The 14,230-nt window shown below is 38.3% G+C and overlaps 1 protein-coding gene across 4 annotated transcripts in view; it reads right to left on the bottom strand.

Annotated features, from left to right (window-relative positions):
• The window catches only part of DGKI (diacylglycerol kinase iota), a 220,834-nt gene that overhangs the window by 58,103 nt on the left and 148,501 nt on the right, over positions 1 to 14,230 (bottom strand). For all 4 annotated transcript variants that reach the window (XM_074902027.1, XM_074902028.1, XM_074902029.1 and 1 more), the window contains 2 exons: positions 12,086 to 12,186; positions 1,350 to 1,429 (listed from right to left, as the gene is read on the bottom strand). In XM_074902027.1, coding sequence (XP_074758128.1) covers positions 1,350 to 1,429; positions 12,086 to 12,186 — 181 coding nt within the window. The remainder of the gene's footprint in view (positions 1 to 1,349; positions 1,430 to 12,085; positions 12,187 to 14,230) is intronic.

The raw sequence follows: 14,230 nt of genomic DNA, 5'->3' as shown, positions 1-14,230 counted from the left end.
TACTTTAATAGAGATTTTGTCAAATAGTTTTAGCTCATGACATAGCCTACCAAAAAGCCTACCCTACAGAGCACAGCTCGACAGTTGGCATGCAAGTTGGCAGAGTGCAAAACACCTTGGCAACTCCATTCCCAGCAAATGGGTCTGAGCCAAATCAAGAACACACACACACAAAAAGTACCAACCCTGCAAAAGGATGGAGGAACACAGTTCCTCCACAACCACTATGGGAACCAGAACTAGATGTGCTTTCTCCAGGGCTGTGCAGCTACTCGCCACCCAATACTGGCAATTAAGTTACTTGAGCTCAGTATGAGGTCACATTTGTAATCTGCTGAAAACATCTTCATAATTATTTCATTGTAATTTTCCATCACGAGATACTTCAAATATGCATCACCTTACAACATGGTTTTATCTCTGATAATAATAGCCACACCTCAGGTCTGAATGTTCAGAAATGCTTTTGATGAAGGTAATCCTGCCTGAAATGCAGAAAAGTGAAAGCCTGTAGTGGGATACTAAGGCCCATATTCAGGCTGCAAGTGCAGTTTCAAAACCACAGAGAAGTCAGTGGCTTCCAAAGTGTTCAATGGGTGAGATGAGGTTCATAGTTCCTATGTAAATTAGACCACCTATTTAGAAACCTGCGTTAATATCCTCACACTTGTAAATGTTGTTGAAAGATATCAGTAGAAGATTAGAAACAGTCAGAGACAGTATATTAACGAAAATCCATTAGTTTTATCACTAAAGGCATACACAAAATTATTCAGGTAATAAGGCATTGGAGTCTCCACTTCCCAGACTGTGTTGTAGAATGAACTCTCATAAGGCAATGTGTTCAAGATATTAAAAGCAACATTATTATTAGCTGCATGGACATACATTTATGTGTATTTGGAATTATCTAGCTGATATTTTTAGTGTTTATCGGTGTCTCAGATTACTCTGTGACAGTATGAGAGAAAGACATTTGCATAATTAGAACCACTCAAATACTATGATGTTTATCCTTACATAACACACTTTCTAATCAATAATTTATTTAATTTCAGCAAGGTATGTGTAGAGTCCTGATATTCCATTCCAATTCAAGGAGAGGCAAGCATACCCATCCACATCAATTTTGTCATAATTTTGAGTCAGTATGACTTTTCATTTTTGATTAGAAAATATTTCAGTGCTACTCCTGCTTTAATTATCGTAACTAAAGTTTTGTTTTCAGTGATAGGCAAATTGCAATACTCTTAATATATGGCTGTTGGAACTATTAGGCCTCTGCAGTCAGAACTGAAAGAAGCATAATATAGATTAAAAATTGATACCTGAATTCACGAAAACCTCACCTCCTGTAGACGGTCAATGTACATACGACAGGTCTCCAAGTCACAATCTCCTCGTACAACTATAATTCCTAGAGGAATGGCTGGAAAATCAAAACCAAAGAAAAACCTCTTTAATGAAATTGTCTTGAACTTGATTGCAATATGCTTTGGGTTTTGGGTTTCTTTTTTTTTTTTTAACGTCCTCACAAAAGCTTTCTACTATCTAAACAGTAAGTCATTTAAAAGCAGGAACATATTATTCATATTATTCATCATTAGCTTCAACCATTTATAATTATCAAAGATTTTAGTTTTCAACTGTCTTTCATATTGAAGAAGCTAAAACTGATCCAGTTAAATCATGTACTTTGTTGTACGATGTCATCAATTATTAACTGCAAAGAAAGGAACACACTCCGGAAAAAGAGTTTAGGGAAGTCCTCTTATACATTGAAATAAGAGAGTGATATTTCATTTTTAGAGCTTTTAAAAGTCCACAAAAATTATTTGAATTGGTGAATTTCAAAGAAAACTGTCCAGTACCATGTTACTTTGATGTAAGTCTGCTTTCAAATCAAAACAGACATTATTCCCTCTACACACAAAATTGACACATCTCCATATCTTCTCAGAGAAAAAAAAATAACTTGTAAAAATACAGAAAATAATTCCTCTCAGCTGAGGGCAGCATTTTTAATAACAAAGGATTTATGTTTCCACAGACATTCTATTCTTGCAGCTGAAAAAAATCCAAAACAAACCCGCAAAAAGAATAAAAGACAAAAAACAAATATGTGAGTCCACAAGGAAGGTACCAAGAGAGCTACCTACTAAGATCTCATTAAATAAAAAGAAACAAGTGAAAACTCTTGAGTACCTGATTTTCTAAAACTGAATCACTGAATAAAGTTCTTTTTTTCTCGCTGGAGGGTCTTTAATCAAACTATAGCCTAAAAAAGTAGACAAGCAGCAGGAAAAAGATTTAAATCCTCATATGAAGTTTTCCAAAAGGAGAGCAGAATATCAACACGTAAACAATTTTGGTAACTGGATATCAAGAAGCAACATAAAGTCACTGACAGTTCTGAGATAAATAGAAAAAACCACTGTGCTGCAGCCCCTCCTGCTATTCAAACTAAGTTGATTAAGAGAGAGAGGTATTTATCTAATGAGAAGTTCTTCATTCTGATAAGTGAACAAGACATTGATAAAAGATAGCGGGGAACACAGCTTATATTTTTGTGGCCCACCAAAGCAAGAAGTTCAGTGGTTTCAGAGAGGAGAGGAGCACCTCTGGCAGTCAAGGTCATTACGGGCCTCAGAGGCCATCACAGGGCTCTGGGGACACATCAACAATGCTGCCAGCATCGTGTTTGGAAAGCAGTTTGAAAAGCAGAACAGCTACGAACCTGGGAAAACCAGAAGCAGGGAAAACAAGCTAGAGGGAGAAACAAGAACATAAAGAAAGGACAGGCAGAAAGACTAGGCAAGAAGGGAAGAGCTCGCACTTCTCCTGAAGTAACACTGACATCTGATAGTGATGCCAATCCACCTGCACATTTTCAGGAGGGCCAGAAGGGAACAGTGCTCACTGCTACCTCCCAGATTTTTTAATTACAGAACAAAGACTGAGAGACAAGCAAGTGGAAGGAGGGTCAATTGCAAGGTTTGCTTTATGTGCTCTGATGCTCTGGGTTACAGACTGATTCTCTTTGCTTAGTGTTTATTGTTGCTTAACCTGCTCTGACAGGAGACCCTTAAGCTCTTCGTAGAGTACTTAATGGCTATCTAGTTTCAATTCAGCAGATCTCTTGGCAGCCCTTACCAAGAGAAGCATTTGTTAAATTCATTTATATCACTAAAAAGTGAACTGCAGCAGACATGACTACACCTCCAATAGCTACAGAGCACCAGGGAGCTACACCACTGTCTCATGAACTGTCACCACAGATTTTCACTCTGTTGAATTACTTCCTTCATGGAGGAGTATATGCACTTAATGGGGACCAGAGTTTTGACCTGTCAAAACAATGCAGCTAATACAGAACTGGAATCCTTAACTTAATCCTGACAGACCTAAGAAGGAAGACCTTACAAACATTTGGAATCTTAAAGAAATATCCACCAAAATGTCTGAAAACACTAATATTTAATAAATAGGTTAGCAGTGACATTTATGGGCATCTTCTAACAAGTGAAGAAGTCATGATTCACAAACTAAACTAAATTATGTCCCGTCTATTCTTGGTGGTCATGGAACAATTCTGGAATTCTGGTCTGGATATCTTTGTCCTTAAAAAGAAATGTGTAGCTTTTGCTGCCTGGGCATCCTGAACTAGCATGACCTATGGCTTTTTGGGTCAATGGCTAGATAAGGGATAAGTGCATGGGGTGGGTCTCACATGGTTCCATTCCATATGGTTCATGCTCATTTGAAAAACCTTTTAAATCATTACTGGATAATACTATAGCACATACTAAAATGCTGCTTGTCAAAGGGGTTTTTTGCCTGGGATTTTTTTGGTTTGGTTTTTTTGCAAGACACATTTGGCTTTCAGCAAGGAAATCGTTCCCAGCCCTCATTTTTATCATAAACCACAGTAAGCATGTACAATGCACCATGCAGCCAACATTTTCAAACCGCTTCACAATAGCTGCTGTTTGAAAACAAAAGCAAATCCTTAATGATTGATTGATAGTGGGATTGAAACTATGGGATCGTTGCTCATTCTAAATATAGGGCAATGCTGTGCAATAGAGGCAAAATGAGTTAAGTTATGGTAAATCAGTTAAAGGCATAAAGATAACATGCATGGCATTCAATGTCATTGTGGACACTTTCACTCAGAAGAGTTTATACCTCTTCTGAACAGCCCTGTATGGATGAGGATGTGGACAGTACAGAACAGTGATTACTAGATATGCCAGGTGAGAGAGAGGAAAACAAAGTCTTGTATTAAGAGCACAGACACTGCAGAGCAACTTTCCCATACACCCACACACTGTCCACTCCTGTGAATATATGGTTATATCCACACATGGGAATGTGTTAAAAACAAAGGAGAGTCTCGGATCATGAGCCAAGATGCAGCATTTAAGTGCCAGACATTTTATTCTCAAGGCGCCTGCTCTTCTGGCCACTTGCATCTAGCTCCCGGTTTCTTTGTTCTCCCTGAATCATGAAAAGGACTTCATCCAGGGAGCTGTGGATACAGACTCTGATGCTGCAGTGATGAGCAGCAGTGCAAGAACCCCGGGACATGAGACACGGCAGACAGTTGCTTTGTATTCTGACCCAGTACTGCAGGAAACTTTTTTGTTCCTAGCAACACTAACCAAGTATCAGCAGAAGAAGGGTTGTGTAGATGCAGCAGTATGGCTACCATGATGCTCTAATTAACTGCAAGATTAGTAGTAATTTCCTAAATCCTCATGAAATTAGCTGTGGAATTTATAAACAACGAATAAATCTTCCACCTATTAACTGCTCATAATGCTGAATATCTAAAGCTAGTGAACTCTTTAATAAATAGTATTGAGGACACAAATGGAAAACCCCTGAATATACCACACATGGCTTCATGAAGAAAAAATAAAATTCAATTAACTTCCCCATTTATTGTTATGAAAGGATTCAATTTGTGATCTAAACACCGTGATTAACCCACTCAAATCACAAACAAAACAGCCTTAAGACAGATCATTAAGGTAGATGTGAATGCCAGGAAAACTCATTCTGAGTCTGACATACCTCAGGGGACTGGGGAGATTAGACATTGGGCTGTAAATGTTTAATGTAGCAAATAAAGGATCCTCACTGCTGAAGAAGTTATAAGAATGTCTTTTTCCTGAGGGGTTTCCACTAATACTAAAAACGTGAAGGACCAAGTCAATTCTTGGGAGAGAATTTTAAAATACTCAGACATTTATATTAAGAGGTTTGGCTGTCCCAGTATGGCTTTAATACAGCTGATTTTGTAAAAAAGGATTTCCTTACCATGCAAACCTAAGCCGTGTGTCTCTTCAGATATCTTTAGTTTATTATACTAACAAAACCTAAGCCTCCTTAAGTTCATTAGTTGCTAGTTTTCTTAGTGGTCCACTTTTAAAATCCTTACATGCCACGAGGTAAAACACAGCAAAGGCTATCAGTCTAAACCAGACCATGTTTGAGAAGATGGTCACCCCCTCCATTTCTCAGTGACCTCTCCTATACCCTACCACAAAAAGGAAGCTGTCCAACTCAAATGAAGAGAGAACTTGTCCCAAACACCACACAAAAGGGAACAGGTTATAGAAGTAAAACTATGAAGAGCTGGGAACTGAAACCAGCAGGGAATGGATATTGGGACTAATAGCAGAAAGAAAAGATCTGGCTGAACAATGAATAAGGATTTAGGATTAAGAAAAAGAACAGGAATCTGAACTGCAAGATCTGTAGAAACAGATTAAGACAGGCAGGAAGGATGTGTGTGGGATGAGATGGCCAAAGGGGACAACCGGGACTGAAAAGATAAGAGGAAATCAAATCAGAAAAGCAGTAAGAAAAGAAAGCAGGAGAAGTAGAATATGCACAGAAAAATCTCACAGAAAGTCTATACCATAAAGGCAAACTATAGCATGATTTCCTAGAAAGTCTGAAATGGAACTTGAGATTCTTGTATCTCCTCACTCCTCTAGGGTAAATATATATTTATATCTATTTGGAACACTGTCTGTCTCTTCTAGTATAAGGGAGATGGCAAACTTACAGGTGACAGTTTCCCCACTAGCTGAAAAGGCAGAGTACCATATTGCATGTAGATACAACTTAATGTGGTGTCAAGAGAGGGTAGGTTTAGATTAAACCTAAGGAAGAAATTTATTACAGGGAAGGTGGTGAGATAGGGAACAGGTTGCCCAGGGAAGTTGCAGATGCCCCCTCCCTGGAATTGTTCAAGGCCAGGTTGGACAGGACTTTGAGCAAAGAGTCCCTGCCCATGGCAGGGGGGTTGGAACTAAATGATCTTTAGAGGGTCCTTTCCCACCCAATCATTCTGTGATTCTATAACTCAATGATATGAGATATGAGATTTTAATGGTTTGGATTTACTCCTTCCTCTAAACCCAGGCAATGACATACCCTGTTAAATAAATTTAATATGACTACAAAATCAAGAGCTCAAAAATAGAAAAAGCTGGGATTTAAGGGGCCTATTTAAGCACCTGTGTGTATATTCATTGTATTACTGCCTTTAATTATCTGAACACATCCTTTTTTTTCTTCTGTTGGATTCCCATGTCTTTCTAATTTTTGAATGTGTGTGTATGGGTGTCAGTCAAAGGGAGAAGTGCAATTCACTCTGCTGTCTGGACAAAGCCCACAAGATCTCACCCATCAAAAGGCAAAAATAGATATTTCATTTGACACAAGCAATGCCTTTGGCAACTTCCTCTTTGGTTTTGTCATTTCTGGTTTAGTTACAAACATTTATCAGCAGTTTGCATCTGTACGCACCATCATGAGAATCTGGGAGCTCAGTGGCAGCAGAGTTTCCAATATTTAATTCACTACTGACTTCTAACCCTCTCAGTTTCATCTTTCTGGGTGACTTTAAGCAACCCATTCAACCATCTCAGTTTCAGATCTTATTAAATCACTGTGACAGAGAAATGCATAAATTCACTAATGTCTACACAATACATATTGAGAAAACAAAGCTGTTAGAGCAAGGCAGTGACTTCCAAGCAGAGTAAAATTTAGTAGAAAGTCTGTAGGTAATGTTGCTTTTTACAGAACTTCTACAGATAAGGCACCATGTCCACTAAGAGGCCTCCTGATAAATAAATGGCCATTGGTGCTTCCTTTATAGGATGGAAGAGAAGATTTGTAACTACACAACCCATCTTACCTAAAGCCATTCTGATCAAAGCTGCCTCCCAACACAAGCACATTTTCCTCAGCAGCTAATATCCCCTGTCTTGAATCCATCTGTTAATTCAGGTTTCCCTCATCATACCATCTAGTAGGAAGCCCTCTGCTTCCCTGTGCCTTCAGTGCCAACCTCTTCTTATTTATCTAGTTGCTCAAAACCACATGGAACAGTCTCCAAATTAACTTCACCTGTCCTACCCCTGAGTTTTAGAGTCAGAATACATTTCATAGATCAAGGATTCTCAAACTGTGGTATGAGGAAGCTACAGTATCTCTGTACAAGTACACATCCCTAAGACTCACAAGCTTGTCATGCCATGTACCTTATAAGAACTCCTAGGGTGACCCCAAACCCTCAGATAACACACAGGAATGAAAGGCAGGGACACATGCATTATAGACATCTGGTTAGATATAATCAGGAAAGACGGACAAGAATTTGAAGTTAACATCACACCATGTTATATCACCTCACACAAAGCAGGGAGGCTGCAGAGAAAAGGACTTTTAGATTACAGAGAGTTCAGTGGTTACACACATGGAACTAAATTTTATTCAAAAATTGCTTTTAAATCTAGTGTGCCATTTTATTTGAGCAGAAATAACAGCTGTCGTTTACACAGATGCCTCTGTGTAAAAGACAGTGTGGAAGACATGGAGCTGTTAAAGAGCTGACAGTTATTTCTGATACTGCCACTACTACAGCTGGGTACAATTCCTCCTTAAACTAAAATTGTTCTTCATGGCTAGGGCATGCATAACAAGTTAAGGGCAGTAAGAACTGATCTGTTAAAATGAACAAACAACTCTGCAGTTACTGCTGATGGTGAGCTATTTCACTGCTCCATCTTCATGGTGCATATCTACAACAGTATTGGCAGGAGGGACTAAGAAGGGTTGAAGACTACTTGGTCACTAACTAGTTTATGATTGGTTTGTTCGTTTTGTTGGGTTTTTTTAAATATAACTTGTTTCTGCATATACCTCCACTGTCGGGAATTTTTTAGTAGCATTAGAAAGGGGAAAATAAGGTGTCATAAACAGAAAGATTTTGCTAGTTTAAAAACAACTCAATTGTTCCCTGACAATGCTGCTTTGGATCACACTTTCCTGCAATAACAGGAAATCAGAGAGAGGCCACAGGAGATATGCAGGCGAGAGAGACAGAATTAAGTTCTGTCCATCAAGAAACATCAATCCAACTCATTTTTTGAATATGGTTGTGGTCAGGTAATGTACAACTATTATATTGGGCAGAAGGTGATAAAGCTGGTGACTAGGATGATAAGTGCTTGGGGCACATATAGGGAGGCGTTAGAAAAGACAACTACATTTGCAGTGAAGAACGTTACAACATAACTAAAATGCCAACATATATCCCTTTCTTGAGAGTGCATGGAAGCATTCAACCCTTCTCACTGAAGGATCAATAAGCATCCTCTGTACCATCATCAATCATTCCACAGACAATACTGAGATGTTGACAGAAGAAAGAATGAAGGAGAAAAGAAGGAGCATGGGGAAGGAAGAAAGGGGCAATTCAAAAACAGCATCTTGGTTAAATGCCAGCTGCAGTGACAAGAAAAGTAGAAAGCAACAGAAGGAGAATGGGTTAGGAACAGTCATGCCCTTCAGAGGACAAAGTGACATTCTTTAATTGCTCAGGAGACTTTTCAAAATTAGGTGTCTACCTCCAGCAGAGTGAAGATTAATCTTCATGGAACAGTTTGTACAATGAGTTGTTATATGTTGGAAAGTGCAGTTTTAGGTGAAATAGTTGATAGAATCAAATAAGTATTTCAAGAAAACAAGAGGAGTGAAATGTATTTACTGTGAGTTAAACCAATCCAGATTATTACACTGATGTCAGAGCTTTTAAAACTCTATTACAGAGACATGTGACAGACAAAAATAATAATAACTTCTTTGCTATTTTTCCTTCAGGGATAACTCATTATTTAACTGGCTTCATTTTCCTGTTCAGATTGCTGTGAGGTTCTGGTTTGGTCTTCAAATTATTTAGGGAGGTAAAAGTACTTTTAATCCTTGTGGGCAGGGAATGGCTATTAACTATAGTATTCCACAATTAAGCTGTAGGTATTCTGCCAAAACCTGGACAGATATGTAAATTGAGTCCCTTTGCAAGCATTTAGTGAGACATACATGCATCTGAGAGCTGCAGTCGTGCTGAAGGAAGCTCACTGCTCTTACAGTAACAGGCCCTGTAGAAACAAGGCCCAATACAAGTGCCCTTGTATTTTACTAGTGCACAAGTACTAACTGCATTTAAATTTTTAATTCAGACTGACAAATTTCCAGTTGTTCACCTGCCATGGAAAGGTACTTAATTGCACTCCCCAGCTCCCAATCACTTCCTCCGGTAAAAAGAGTCACTTCTCCTCCCTTAACACTTCCCTCATCCCCCCTTTAGCCAAGTAACTTTTAGTGGCAATGCTCCATGAAATGATTTGCTGATGAGGATGTAGACAGCACACTTATTCCACAGAAGTATCTGGAATATGATAGAGCCAGGCAGCACCAATACATAAACCTGCCACCAGAAAACCATTTAAAATTTATCCAATTAGCTATTTCAGAAATGCAATTAAAATGTCCATCTACTCTTTTTTAAAAGGAAGATTTACATGATTTTCCAGCTTCCTTCCTCATAAACAGTTATGTAGTCCTCTAGTGTAACAATGCAGCTTGATGACTGTCTGTACCTCAGTTTCCAGAAGAGACACAAGCATCTTGCAGTAAGTTACAGGAAAATGTGGACATTTGGTCTATGCTCAGTGAACCACAGGGGGTTTCCATTTTGGTTTCTAACTGTTTAGAGAGCACTTCCCTTACATAATTTTATTGTCATAATTAGCATCACTCAGAAGTCCTCAGATCAAGACCAACCTCCTGAAAACTAAAGGCTGGACAATTCTCAGAGTAGACACTTAAGTTATATGTCCAGAGAAGTAGGGCTGATGACCATCAGTGTATGCTCTAAGTTATATGTCCTTACACAGGACATCGCTAGTAGCTACAAAGAGTAAGGCGAGGCATCTTTCCTGATTTATTTTAGGTTGATGGGGATATTATTTGTTTTCTCATATTTTAATGTGAAAACAGTAATGCACAAGCACTACCGAGACAGCTAAAGGAGGAAAAATAGGAAAAACAACTTCATGAAAAATGTCTGAGGAGAATACTCCAGTCCAGCTATGTTATATTATCAAGCTGGTCATGCAGTAACTGGAAAGAGAGATAGGAGAGTCTTACTGCAAATGACCTGCCAATGCTCCAAAGCAACCACTTTAACTCTTGATGGATAAACACCTACTTTTTGAATGAAAACATCTTAAGCACATATCCAGCAAGCGATATCTAAAACCAAATTTCAGAGGTACCAGATCATTCTCTAGTATTTTTTACAACGTTATTTTTTGCAGGTGACAACATGAATACATATTTACAACTACAGTGATAACAGTGTAAAAAGTTGTATATTTTGTGTCAGAACATGTAAATGGCTCTTAAGGACTATATAATATATACTAAATACCCATACACAAAAGCTATGTCCACATTGAGGATGGATGAGAATTGTTTTCCTCAGATGTGAAACCATAGGAAGGATCATCAAATTAACCAGATTGTTTCTGACAGGGTTGGATAGATAGGGGTTCAATGTGCCCTGAAGTCTACACAAGGTCAAACTCTCAATTTAAACTTGAAGCAAATTCTTCTCCAAGGAGCCATAATCCTCATCCTGTTAAAATTCTTCTCAGTCCAGTGATGAAGGCTTTGATTGCTTTAAATACGACCAAAATCCACTAACAGAAACTTCAGAAAAGGCTGTCAGGACCTGTATTAAAATTTAAGCCATTTCAGTTATTTTGTTGGAAGAAGAGCTGGTGAACTGGGAGAATAAGGAAGGAATGGGACTAGATGAGTGAAACAATTTAACTATCTTCCAACAGTAAGATAAGCAAACCAATTAAAAGGATTGTCATCCTGTAATTACCAGAGCACTCTGTATTACAGAGGGAGCTGAAGCTTTGTTGCACAACAAACAGTCATGCTTGCAATTTAATATGAATAATGAGCCAGATGCATGAACAAGACTATTAAATTGTTATCACAAGCAGCCGTGTCCCTCATTGATTAATGACTCTGTGTGTCACCAAGGAAAGGAACTCCATTTTTAAGTGTGGATTGTCATCAACGTTGCCAAAGCAACTGCTGTCTGCTTTCAACTTACTCCTGAAGGTGGCAATTAAACCATTACATGAGGAAACAAAACAGTGATTATTCTCTTATGTGAAAACCGAAGGCAGTTAAGAATAAGGACTGGGGAAGCTAGATTTGTTTCCCAAGATAAATGTATCTTACAAAAAACCATGTTCAAGGTCACAGAACATTCTCAATATGAAATTTATCACGGTCCTCCACTCAGCTTCAAATTTGATGCTAATCATAAAATCTGGAATAGTTTCATACACTAGTAGAAACCCAGAAGGACCAACAGAAAGACATGAATAAAAAAACCTGACAGGTATGAAACCCACTTATTTTACAGTAAATAAAATCAACTTGCAGAAGGCATAGTTAAATAAGAAAACAAGTGCATTGTCTCTATATGCTCTTCATAAAGACTATTTATATAGAAATAATATCTATGTGCACACATAGATGAATATACACTCCACATGACTCATCCAAAATATATGCCTGACCCTGTGTTTGAGTTTTTTATTGTTGTTTTATTGGGGGTGGGGGGGTTGTTAACGTAAGATTTATACAGAATGTTCTACCAAAAGCAGCTACAACCTGGCTTCTTCCAACTTACAAGCTTCCCGGAGTTTTTCCTTGTCGTAATGTAGCCCCTCGTATTCTTGTAAATTAATCCTGTTCACTCTGATACGCAGGCGATCTGGGATGGAATGAGGACTGCAAGAAAAGAAGAAAGCTTCTTAGACAAAGTTTTCCATGAAAGAGCAAAATGAAAATAGAATATGAGTGATTTTAATCTTCTCTGAAAGAATGAAAAAAGCAAGCCTCTACAAAATTAGGCCAATTCCTCTCAGGACCATCGCTGTATTTAAAATTACAGCTACCCACCACACAACGATAGACATTACAGCTTAAATAATAAGCAAGATGAAGAATCTCATTTGCTGACTGTGGTCTGGAATTGCAAAGGTTTTTCTGAATTCCCTAATGTCTATATAGCTATCCCTTCCCTCTGCAATTTGCCTTTTTGCATATCCCTAGTGCCCAGCCACAGCCAGTAGATCTGCCAAGCTGTGATTCAAGACAGATACTTTCTTGGGAATTCTCTCAGGACAATCATTCCCCTACCCATGAGAGCATTCTCCCTCATTCCTGGAGGATCCTCATTTAGCATCTCTCTTCTGGGAAACAGGCAACAGAAATGTGGCTAAGAACTGGATTTCCACAGTAGTGAGTCCAACACACAGAACCCAGAAGGACTTTCACAGGCAAGCAGCAGTACAGGAACCTCACTGCTACAGATTTCAGCCACATTTAGATACCTCAACTGTCTATATAATTTTGAAACACTCAGTGGGTCCCTATCTATAAATGTGTCTAAATATTGACAGGAAGTTGTCCTGAAAAGCTTTGCTTCGATTTCTTGCTGGCTTCCAACTTACTGTAAACTATTATTTGATTTAGTAAGTTTATCTGAATACTATGTAAATTAACTTGGTCACATTTGCATCTTCCACTTTTAAAGATAATGTGTATTATAATGCCCATAGCAAATGTCTGTCCTATAGGAACTGGCCCCTGAGTCAGTTGAAATTTGATTCTTCATTCTGTGCTTCCACCATTTTTTCTGGTTTAATCTAGTTAGTAACAGAACTCTGCCAGTGGTATTACTGCCTAATACACACACTGCCTTTTGACAGTTAAAACACAGCGTCATAAAAAAATACAGGTTTACTTCTTTTTTTGTCTCAATTTTAAAATATTTGGCCTACAGCATTTAGACTACTAGTGCAGGACAAGACACATTTGTAAGTGCGATGTAATAAAAAATGTAATTTTTTTTTTTCTTTTTAAACAAGCAAGCAATTTTCTTTTTGGCTAGAAAATACTGCAGAGCTAACAAAACACATGGTTTACAGCCATCTCTTGGTAGAGTCACTGGGACTGCAATTAGCGATTATTTCAGTGTTAGCGTACTGCATGCTTTCTCTCTGTTGATATAAATAACTGTCACATCTGTACAGATGAAAATAATAATCAAAAATCAAATCCCAGTTATAAAAAGCTCCATTGGCACAAGTACTCTTCGCCTAAAAAATGATAAAGGATAATGAATTGAGTGTACCTCCAAAATTGAAGTGTAAGACAACAGACTAGAAGGAGCAACACTGAAGAACTTCACATTCTGAACAGGAGTTTCCCTATTAGTGATGGAAATAAACTTATGGTATATGCAGAATAGCTTAGAAGAAATTACAAATGCTTAACAGTGGAAGGAACACCGACATACTCAGAAGCATATAGGCTACCCAGTGTTTTCCCTGCGTTAACTGACAGGGATTATCATATCAAAGTGCCCAAAGATATCAGCAAACTGCCCACATTTAAGCTAAGCTTGTGAGTTTGATGACAGACACCAGGGATGGTAACGTTCCAGCACAGCTTCAGGAAGCAGCCTTCGAACTCAGGTGCCATTACATCATCCCGCTGAACAGCACCCTCCACCTGCAGGCTCTACAGCTGGCTCAGCAATCCAGAGAAGAGCAGTGCCTGCAAATGGAGGGGAATGTTGCATAGATGGAACAAAAACATAACTGCACGAAGTCTGACACTTTTTTCTTTCTTTTCTTTCTAAAACAAGTTGAAATGTCACGTTACTGGCTGAGAAATCAATATAGTCTGAGGTACTATATTCCCTTCCAAATTCTATAAAATGCAAGTTTAAAAAATGAAAGTCATAGGAGATTTTATTTTTAGCCAA

This window comes from Athene noctua, chromosome 3, assembly GCF_965140245.1.
Source record: "Athene noctua chromosome 3, bAthNoc1.hap1.1, whole genome shotgun sequence".
Classification (NCBI taxonomy): domain Eukaryota; kingdom Metazoa; phylum Chordata; class Aves; order Strigiformes; family Strigidae; genus Athene; species Athene noctua.
The sequence above is the reverse complement of the archived record's forward strand: the minus strand, read 5'-3'. Positions and strand labels throughout refer to the sequence as shown.